General features: G+C 41.2%; 1 protein-coding gene across 5 annotated transcripts in view; it reads right to left on the reverse strand.

Moving 5' to 3' along the window:
- Positions 1-10868, reverse strand: part of MED20 (mediator complex subunit 20) — a 119913-nt gene extending 109045 nt beyond the window's left edge. For 3 of the 5 annotated variants that reach the window (XR_011974251.1, XM_072642087.1, XM_072642085.1), the window contains exons 1-3: positions 10667-10868; positions 9262-9416; positions 625-878 (exon numbers count right to left, since the gene is read on the reverse strand). Coding sequence is in view for 4 of the 5 variants with exons in the window: in XM_072642087.1 (XP_072498188.1) it covers positions 625-878; positions 9262-9416; positions 10667-10860 (603 nt within the window). In the remaining variant the exon portion in view is untranslated. Of the gene's footprint in view, positions 1-624; positions 879-9261; positions 9417-9990; positions 10226-10666 lie in introns of all 5 variants that reach the window. The other 2 variants (XM_072642086.1, XM_072642088.1) reach the window with 2 other exon arrangements.
- Positions 10869-10957: the final 89 nt, after the last annotated feature.

The raw sequence follows: 10957 nt of genomic DNA on the forward strand, positions 1-10957 counted from the left end.
TTCATGTTCCACATTTATGGGAGATGGAGAGGAAAAGACATGCCCTAGAACTGTGGTTCTGTATGTATACAGAACTATGAATCTGAAAGTGTGAAAACTGTGGATAATATAAATTGGCAACTTGTCTGATGAGCAACTCCTGAGTTGCAGAGCTAGCATCTACCAGAGGATGGGGCTTGAACCAGGTCTTTCTTGATTGATTTCAAGGCATGGCTCTGTATCCACTATGTTACACTGCTTTTCCCCCTATTCCAGGGAATTCCTTTTCCCAGTTTACCCACTGTTCCTAAGAATTATTATCTCTAAGAGAATAGAGGTAAGTAGGAAAACAAGGGGGCAGGAATCTGGCACACATGAGTAGAAAGGTAGATGTAACTGGAACACAGAATTTTGGTTTCTACTTACACACTGTATGTATGATCTTAGCCAAGTTATTTCCCTTTCTGGGGCTTGATTTTCCTCACCTATATAACAAGGGGTCTGAACTAAATATTGTCTAAAGTTCCTTCCAGTTCACACATTCTAAGCTTACTCACTCTCACTTGGAAGACTCAGTACTTTTCAGGATTCTTTGCTGGGTGTCCCATACAGGTTGTCCCTAACCCCATTTCCCCAAAGACTCACCTCCACAGAGATGCCTCTGGCGCTGGGCCCCATGGTGACAGTGCCCACTTTCACCAGGAAGTCACAGTACTGGTAGCGGGTGCCCCGAGTTTCAATCTTGTTGGCCTTGGCATTTTGGAAAAAGCCCTTGAGCTTCACCATGAGCACATCAAAGTTTGCGTCGGCAATGAGGCAGGGGCCATTCTCAAAGAGGGCAAAGCAGCTTAGAGGATATTCTGAGTTGTGCATCACATACATCAGCTTCCCAGCCTGGCCTACAAGGGAGTAAAGGCCCAACTCATTACCAAATCCAAAACAATGTGGAATTCAAGGTATAGGGTGAGGAGGCTGGACTAGAGAAGCCATTAGAGTTCTTTCCAAGGAAGGTTCTATGATGTTGGGAGAAGGAAGCCCTACTGCTAATAGTCTTGGCGTTTACCCAGAAGCATTAAGACAAAGCTGTAGTATTTACAGGGAAAAGGAGGGAAGGCTGGAAAGTTGAAGAAGCAACAATCTTAACCCTAAACACTGCCCTGAGATGCCCAACCAGCTTTATGCACAAAACCTAGACCAACATATGTCTAAGAAGGAACCTGTCCTCTTCTTCCATGGAAAACATCTTCACAAGTGAGAAGCAAAAAGTTCATATGCTAAGGTACAAGATAACACTTCTGAGTTCCCAACCCAGTTCAGTCACATCATCCTAACTGGTAGAGTGGGGTATAATATGAGGAATGGCAAGATCAAATGGAATCTACACCAAATGGCTCCCCATAACTGGATCTCAAACCAGTAACATATCAGTATAAATATATAAGCCATATCTCTTCCCAAAATCTTAGGACCAAAGGAATAAAAGAACATGATCATAGTGACAGAGTTAGAAAAGGACCTCGGAGATCATTAAGTTGAATTTCCTCATTTTACAGATGAGAAAACTGAGGCCTAGGAACATTAAGAGACTAGCCCAAGAACACACAGGTATTAAGCATCAAGGTGGGATGTGAACCCAAGACTCCAGAGTTGATGTTCTTTCTATTGTCCCATTGCTTCCTCACGTGCATAAAACTTGAAGGCAGACCATAATATAAGTCTTAGTAATTTTCAGTATATGCCAATGGTAACAGAGATTAAGCCCTAGCAGGTTCTATAAAGTCTGTAAAGGTTTAAATTAAGGACAAACTAGCTGATTTGGTACAGAAAGATTCAGGCCTCCCATTGTTGCCCCAAAAGGGGGCTACTAGGTGATTAACTCTTTCACTGTCATAACCTATATGCAGAGAGTAAAAAGAGAAAAAAGATGAGAGGAAAAAAGAGAGAGGTCAGGTCAGGAAAGTAGTGAAAGATGCCTGGACAGAGATGAAATATACCCAACAAATGGTAATTAAGAACATGTTTACCAAAACCAATGTAAGCAAGATTAGAAGGAAAGCAAAAAGTTGGGAAACAATTTTTAGAGCAAGTGTGTCTGATAAAGGCCTCATTTCTAAAATATACAGAGAGTCAAATTTATAAGAATACAAGTCATTCCCCAATTCATAAATAGTCAAATGAGATGAACAGGCAGTTTTCAGAGGAAGAAGCTAAAGATATCTATGGTTATATGAAAAAATGCTCTAAATTACTATTAATTAGAGAAATGCAAATCAAAACAACACTGAGGTAGCACCCCTCACATTTATCAGATCAGTTAATATGACAGAAACAGAAAATGATAAATGTTGGAGAGGACGTGGGTAAATTGGGGTGCTAATGCACTGTTGGTGGAGTTGTGAACTGATCCAACCATTCTGGAGAGCAATTTGGAACTATACTCAAAGGGCTATAAAACTGTGCATACCCTTTAATCCAGCAATACCACTACTATATACTATATAGGCCTATACTCCAAAGAGTTCACAAAAAAGGGGAAAGGACCCACATATACAAAAACTTTTCTAGCAGCTCTTTTTGTGGTGGCAAAGAACTGGAAATTGAGGGGGTGCCCATCAACTGGGGAATGGCTGAATAAGTTGTGGTATATGAATGTAATGGAATACTATTGTGCTATAAGAAATAACAAACATGATGATTTCAGAAAAACCTGGACTTACATCAACTGATGGTGAGTGAAGTGAGCAGAACCAGAACATTGTACACAGTAACAAAAACATGGTGTTGATCAACTATGATAGTCTCAGCTCTTCTCAGCAATACAATGATCCAAGACAATTACAAAAGACCCGTGATGTAAAATGCTATCCGTGTCCAGAGAAAAAAAGAACTATGAAGTCTGAATGCAGATCGAAGCATACTATTTTCACTTGTTTTTTTTTGTTTTTTCTCAAAGTTTTTCCTTTTTGTTCTAATTCTTCTTTTACAATATGACTAATGTGGAAATATGCTTAACATGATTATACATGTATAACTTATAACAGATTACCTGCTATCTTGGGGAGGGAAAGAGTAAAATTTGGAACTCAAAATCTTATAAAAATGAATGCTGGAAACTATCTTTACATGTAATTGGAAAAAATAAATACTATTATTTAAGTGAGAAAAAAAGAGTACGTTTGCCAAATGTCTTGCAAGTCTAATCAAAGAGGCTTTAAAACTAAAAGGAGGAGGGAGAGAGGGGAGAAGACAGTCAAATCAGATAGCATAAAGCTAGAAAGAAAAAAGAATAGCAGTCAAAATACTCAATTTCACAAGAGACAAAATCCAAGAAAGCAGCAAGAAGTAAAACCCACAGCATCCAATACACACAAAAAATTTTGTCTAAACATAAAGACTCAAAGTTTAGGGATGAAGCAGATTTAGTGATCCCAAAACATGGAGGCAAATTTGACCTCAAAGGTATCAGTGAGACTTGGTGAGATGAAAACCCATGGCTCTGGATGGGAACAACTTGCTCAAAAGAAACAGGATAGGTAAAAGGGGATGGGAGGAATGGAACAGCATTTTATATTAAGAAAGCATAATAATATGACAAAGTCCTAAAACTAGAGGGGAGAAGCCTGGAGAAATTCACCCAAGTATTTGAGGTAGGGTCAAAAGAAGGAGAAACACTAGTGATTTTTATCACTGGAGCATACTATAAACCCCTAGGAGAGAAAGAAGAAATAAATGAAGAAAGAGATCACAAGCTTGGTACAGAGGTATGATATAGTAATTATGGGGACTTAAAATTATCCAGATATCTGGTAGAGTTCTTTCTTTCTGATGAAAATAGCAGGTGATAACTTCTTGACTTGCTTTAGTGATAATTTCTTCCTTCAAAATTTGGACACAACAGAGGAAATCCTATTTTGCATTCACTTCTCACTAAAAGGGAGTAACTAGTTGCTAGGGCAGAAAGGATATGTACCCTGAGGAGGACGTGATAACCTCCTCCTAGAGTTTTTGATAGAGATGGAGAGGAAGTCTTTGCATGGTTTGACATTTCCCAAATGCCCTAGATTTAGAGAAAGCAGATTTCAGAGGATTCAGCAAAAAGATAGACAGGATCCCATGGACAAAAATATTACAATGGAAATCAGTCCAAGGGGAATGGTACATGCTGAAGAATGAAATTCTGAAGATACAAAGGGAAACAATTCCAATGACGAGAAGAAAGAAATAACAGAATTTTTATGAAGAAACTTTTGTACATGCACAACTTTACCATCTAATTTATATTTTTAAAAGATGGAAGCAAAGCCAAGTAACAGGATGAACAGAAAAGTTTGGCATGGACCTATAAAATATTCAAAATGAGTTGAGGTTGGTGAGGAAGGTTATGTGTGTTCATCCTTCATTGCCGAAGAACACTATGCCATCAGAGAAATAATGATATGACTTGCACTTGACTTTGTTTTGAGTGACAGAGGGCTGGGCAGGTTACCAGCCTCACTTCTCCTCCAGAGCCATCTGAATTCAGTGACCAGATATTCATCAGGATGACTGGAGATGACCCAGGATGAGGCAACTGGGGTTAAGTGACTTGTCCAAGGTCACACAGCTAGTGAGTGTCAAGTGTCTGAGGTGATATTTGAACTCAGGTCCTCTTGACTCCTGCACTGGTACTCCATCCACTGCACTACCTACCTGCCCTAAACCCCTATATGCCCTAACACAAAAGATGATCTCCTCTGCTTTATATCTTTCTTTTATATCTCGTCTTCTCCCGTTAATTTGTATGCTCCTCTTTTTCTTATTTGTATCACCAGCCCTTTGCACAATATCTGACGCATAGTATGCACTTAACAAATATACTAAATTATTACCTGGTCTTCCCTCATTAGACCGTGTGCAATTTGAGGAAATTGTTGTCTTGCTTTTTGATTTTATGTGTATTCTCTATGCTAAGCACAGTGCTTGGCACATAGTAAGCCTTAACATATGTTTTATCTAGTATGAGCCTGAGCAAGTCACCTAACCTAGCTCAGCCTCAGTAACCTGATCTGTAAAATGAGAGAGGTTGGATTCAACAAACCATAAGGTTCCTTCCAACTCTAAATCTACGATCCTATAAAAGGTTTTTCTCGTTATACATACATACTTACATAGATAATAGAAATTTTCAATACTCTATTTTTTAAACCTTACTTCAAGTCAAACCACTAAAGTATTTCAGATCTAGTCAATGTTTATCAGAGGTTAAAACTCCTAGGAATTTAACTCCCAAGGAAATCTAAAACTGGTGCTATTTGGAAGACCTTGTTCTCTACTCTAGGGGGGGAACAAAAAGGGGTTTTTTGTTTTGTTTTATTTTTAAAAAGTTATATAGGGAGGATAAGGGACAACTGCGAAGGCAGAACTGTTTACATCTTAAACATACTGCTTAGATAGGCAGACTCAATTCTCTAGTGGAGTGCCCCATGGATCTGTGTTTGGCCTCATGCTAATTAATGTTTTTATCAATGACTTGGATAAAAGAATAGATGGCACAATCATGAGATTTTTTTCAGATGAAAGAAACCTGAGAGGGATAGCTACCCCAATAGATGACAGAGTAAAAGGATCCAAAAGGATCTCCTCAGGTAGAGTATTAAGAAGAATCTAACAAGATAAATTCAAAAAGGATAAATGTCAAGTCTTGCTAGCACTTGGGTCTTAAAAAAAAAAAAAAATCAATTCCACAAATATAAGATGGGGGAGGATGGTTAGACCACAATTTTTTCTGAAGATATGGGGGAGGGGGAAGAACCTAGTAGGTTGATGATACCACACCTGAGACATTTTAATCTTCTCCCCTATAGAATGCAGTCTCTTTTCAGCACCATCCCGATTGCCCTTTGTGTCTGGGTGTGCAACAGAACCAAGATTGTGCTCGCCATGTGCTAAGACATGCCCCTATCTCCCATGGGAACACCTGGCCATGACTCCGTCTATCCTGTGATGGTTAGACACAACTAAGAAAGACGAAAGTCTTTAGTGCCTTGGAGCGGGAGGAGCAAGAAAAAGGTGGAATGGCACTAAGTCCTTAAAATTCCTCCTTCTAAATTGGTACTAAAGAATCAGCAGACATTTAAAAAAACAGAAAAACTTCTTCCGTGCCATAAAAGACCGCACAATCAAGCCCAGCATGGTCCTCAGTTTCTCCCTGCAGTCCAGGGCCAATAGAAGTCTTTTCCAAAGGGCATCACATATGTACAGTTTGTATAGTTCATGACCCAACATGACACCTTTGCTATTTACTGTTTTGTAGGGAAGGAGGAAATCCCACAGGCAACATGCTAATAAAAATTGTTGGGTTTTTTTGAGGGGAAGAGGATAGCAAGATCTAAGGATTTAGGCGAACTGCAAACTCAATGTCAAAGTGTGACTTGGCAGTCAAAAAAAATTATCTTCTTTGGATGTATTGAGAGATGTAGATCCTAGGAATGGAGAGATGGGAACAGGGTTATAGTTCAACTGGGGTCTCTCCTCATCAACCCTCATCTAGAACACCGCATTTGGTTACGGGTGCCAAAGTCTGAGAAGGACATTGATAAACATAAAAGCTCCAGAGCAAGGCAACCAGGAAGGTGAAGGGTCCCTAAGTTCATGTTACGTAAAGATCAGTTGAAGAAATTGAGCATGTTTAGCTCAGGAAAGAGAAGGCTCAGGGGGAACAAGGTAACTACATTTAAGAGGCCTGAAGGGCTCTCATGTGTAAGTGGGACTGAAATTTATTCTGTTTGGTCCCAAAGGCAGAATCAAGAACAAAGGATGCAAGTTGTAAAGAGAAAAATTAAGACTTAATATCAGGAAAAACTCCCTCACAATTAGAGTTATCCTTGAAGTGGTACAGGTTATCTCAAGAAGTGGTAGATTTCCCTCCCTCACATGTTGTCAAGCTGAGGTTAAACAACCATTTGTGAGGTGTGTATAGTAGAGATTCCTTTCATGCATCGTTAGATTCTATGGGCCACTGAAGTCCTTTCCAAATCTTAAATTTATGATTTTGGGAGACGAAAATAGAAAAGAGAAGAGAAAAGGCATTATGTTTTAGCGGATAGCAGCCAGCTCTCAAGTCTAGGAAGTCTTACTTCAAGTTCTAACTCGGACACACTACATGAGTTACCATGGACAAGTCACTTACAAGGTCCCAGGCAACTGTTGAAGACTACAAATTACAGACAGGTGACTAATCTGTATCAGCAGTGGGTGCTCTCCACATTAATGAAGTCATAGGTTTGGATTCCTTCCCAAAGTTCATCCTGTGGTTATCCACCTTCTAGTGACAGATCCTCTCTGATATGAGCTAGACTGGAATGGGTATGAAAGACATGCTATCTACCACCAGATGAGTAGTCAAAGCCTTTCTAGTTTGGGAAGACTACCAGAGCTCGGTAGGTTATATTACTGGTTATATTTGCCATGGTTTTTCCTTTAAAATGTTCATTAAAAAAATTAGACAACAATGAAATCAGGTATCTTCATAGTCAAGGCTTAAGAAAATTCCCAATCAAGCAACAGATACAAACAATTACAAAAGATGAAATTGTCACTTTCAATTACATAAAATGTAAAAGCCTTTACATGAACAAAATCAAAGTAACTGAAACAAGAAGGTGAATCATTAATTGGAGAGAAATGCCACATTTAATATCTCTGGATAGAGGTCTGATATCCAAGATCTATATAGGGAACAAAGATATATAGCCACTCCCCAAAACTATTCCCCAATAGATTAAGTGGTTTAAAAATGAGAACAGACTTCAAAAGAATAGCAAACTATTAACCACAAGAAAGATTACTTCAAATAATAAGAGAAATGCAAATGAAAACAACTCTAAGAATCCACCTCATACCCAGCAAATAGGTCAAGATGCCAAAAGATGGGAAAGATCAATGTTGGAGGGGCTTCAGAAAGACCTGGATACTAATACTATATTGGCAGAACTGTGAGTTACTCAATTTCTGGAAAACAATTGAGAATTATGCAAAAAAGGTGTGGGTGCTAAAAAATGTCCATACCTCTTGGTCAAGAGACCCTACAGATAAGCCTATACCACAAGGAGGTCCAAAATGGAAAGTCTCATATTATACCCTAAAATATTCATAACAGAATTTTTTGGAATAGCAAAGAATAAGAAAACAGACACCAATGGACAAACTAGGGTACATGAATGTAACAGATTATTACACTCTAAGAAATGAGAAATATCAAGAATTCAGAGAAGCATGGAAAGAGTTGGAACTGATAGAGAGAACTAGGAATTCATTTTCACTTCCCTCTCATCCTCAGACAAATAGGCAAAATATACACAAAGTTAACAATGTAAACAAAAAGACCAAGACGAAAATAAAAAACATGAAACTAAATGCTATGTAAATTACAGTAACCAAGCTTGGCCCCCAAACATAGCTTCCTCTCCTCTATGTATAAGTAGGAGACTGTGGGCATGGACTATATAAAACGATTAGTGACAGTTCTTTTGCTGAACTGTTTCCCTCCAACATTCTTAAAAATTTTCTTTTTTTCACAAGAGATAGCTTGCTGGGCAGAGGAGAGTGGGTAAGGTTATAATTCAAAATGAAGGCAATATAAAAAGAGATAAAAAAATAAGCTTTAAAAATATTTTAAGTAAGTATCTAGGTTTTGCCTCTCTAGTTCAATTGTGAAGATTATCTTTTCTAAATATCCTTTTACATGTGTATACCACTTAACACTTTTCAAAGCACTTTCATATCTCATTTTATCTCCAAAACAACCTTTTAAACTGTAATTCCCAATATACAGCTGATGGAACAGACAAAAGATTTGTCTAAGCTCACAAAGCAAGTAAGTAGTACAGAAAGGACTACAATTTAAGGTCCCACACCCCCTATTCCTAGTGTGTGGGTCTTTTCATCATTTCTACTTTTGCATTTTAATTCAAACCATTGGTACAGAGTTTCCTTCCCACAGAGTGGACAGTATATTGAGCCTCAGTGAATGGCAAAGGAAGTGGCCAGAGTGATAGTATAGGGAGTTCCAAGACAGGAAACAAACAAACAAAAAGTGTAGAAAGATTTCCTCTTGGTTCTCAACCTTTAGACTGAAAAAAAACACCAAAACTCTTACAACTGAGCGTCAGGAGTTCAGAAATACTAATGAATAGCCTTGAGCAGAAAACTGTCTCAGCCAGAAAGATGTCTAAGGACATTAGCATCTGGAGAATCTACTAAGTCTGAGCAAGGTTCCAGCTGTCCTACTTACCACACACTGACCTTGGCTGCCCATGGTAGAGGCCGCTGTGTGGTAGGTCTCACAGTCCACGCAGAATGTCCCCTGCTTCTCTGCCCCTAGCAGTTCCAACTTCCTGGTCAGGATCTCCACGGTCTGCTGGACACTCTTACCCTCAGCCACAGGCATCTGGGACACACTAGAAGGGTAGTGATGAGCCTTCAGGGTCCACATAGATGTGAACAGGCTCCCCCAGCTTCTCATTCAGCAAAGGAAGCTGGTAGCCCCAGATCCCATCCCAGCCAGAGTCCCATCCCTGCTGGGAGATGCCACTGCTCATATGCGAGAAGCAAAACACTACAGGCAGTCTGTGTGTGGCTTTGGCCCAAATGAGAATTCTCCAGAAAAAGAAAGATAAGGATATCCTAGGGATCACACTAAGCATATCATTCTCCCAATGCAGCAGATGTTTCTCGTTTTCTGCTTTTTACCTAGTTCCCTTTGCTGTCATACACCTTTCCCCTCACCATGCCAAGTCTCAGAAAGAGATTACTGATTGAACTCTGGGGACTACTAGCTGGCAGTCAGTAACTTGCAAGTGCCAAAAATAACTCTAGAAAGGAAAGGTCTTCACAAGCTCTCAGATGTGGCACCAAAAAGTTGTGCCCTTATCTGATACCTTCTTCGGTCAAGAAGCATTTACTAAGCACTACGTGTGAGTTACTGTGCTAAGCGCTAGAGGGATACAAAGGAAAGATAGGGTTGACAATGACCCCTCAGCCCCAGATGTGAAAAGCAGACCACCAGGGCACTGTTTCTCCTTCTCCCTCTTCAACATGATGGGTTTTCCAAGCCGGGCCCAACAGCCTTCAGAAGCTGGCTCCTTTCTCCCCCTTTCAGTGCCAGGGATAATGCTCCCTCCCGCCATCCCGGGAGGATGGTGATCAAACTCTGGTCAGGCAGGAGATCCCGTCCCCCTGGTCCAGCTCTACTGCGGGGTGTCTCGGGCTGGAGGTCGGGCGAAGGAAGAGGAGAAGCTGAAGCCTGCCACTCAGTGACCTCCAGGGCTTCCTCCCGCCCTTCGCCTTCCCCTAAGAACAGGGAACTGCCTTAAAGTCTCCCAGAATCTCTAAAAACCTACAATTAAAAAAAAAAACCTACAAAACCCAAGCGTAAACTTCCCCCCAACACACCCACACCCCCACCAGGCCTGCAGCGCCCCCAAAGCGGGGACGGGTTGAGAGCTGGTAGATGGAAGGGCCTGACTCACACCCGAGCCCAGGCATCCCGCCCCCACCCACTCATCCCAACAAGACCGGGAAAGGAGAAGGGTCGGGAGGAGGCCTCTGCGGGGACGCAGCGCCTTCTCCGTACTCCCTCGCGGTCCGGCCCGGGTGCCCAAGGAACTCTGAGACCTCCCCCCTCCACGTGCAACATTCGCGGCCCTACCATGTCACCCCCATGCTTCCAGGTCGCACGGGAGTGTGTACGTTGGAGGAATCCGACGCCGCGGCCTCGCCTCTCCCTCCGCTCTCCCGCAGGAAGCCCCACTTCCAGGCCTTGGTGGGAGGTGGACGGAAAGACTGTAGGGGAGAGAGAAGGGGGAGGGGAGGAGGAAAAAGAGGAATCCGGAAGTGATGCATTAAGTCGGGCCTCGGAAGTGACGTATAAATAAAGCGTCTCAAAGAGAGCACCAGCCGCGGAGTTGCCAGGACTTGGGCGATCACCCCGACTAGGAGC

Source organism: Notamacropus eugenii, chromosome 2, assembly GCF_028372415.1.
Source record: "Notamacropus eugenii isolate mMacEug1 chromosome 2, mMacEug1.pri_v2, whole genome shotgun sequence".
NCBI lineage: Eukaryota > Metazoa > Chordata > Mammalia > Diprotodontia > Macropodidae > Notamacropus > Notamacropus eugenii.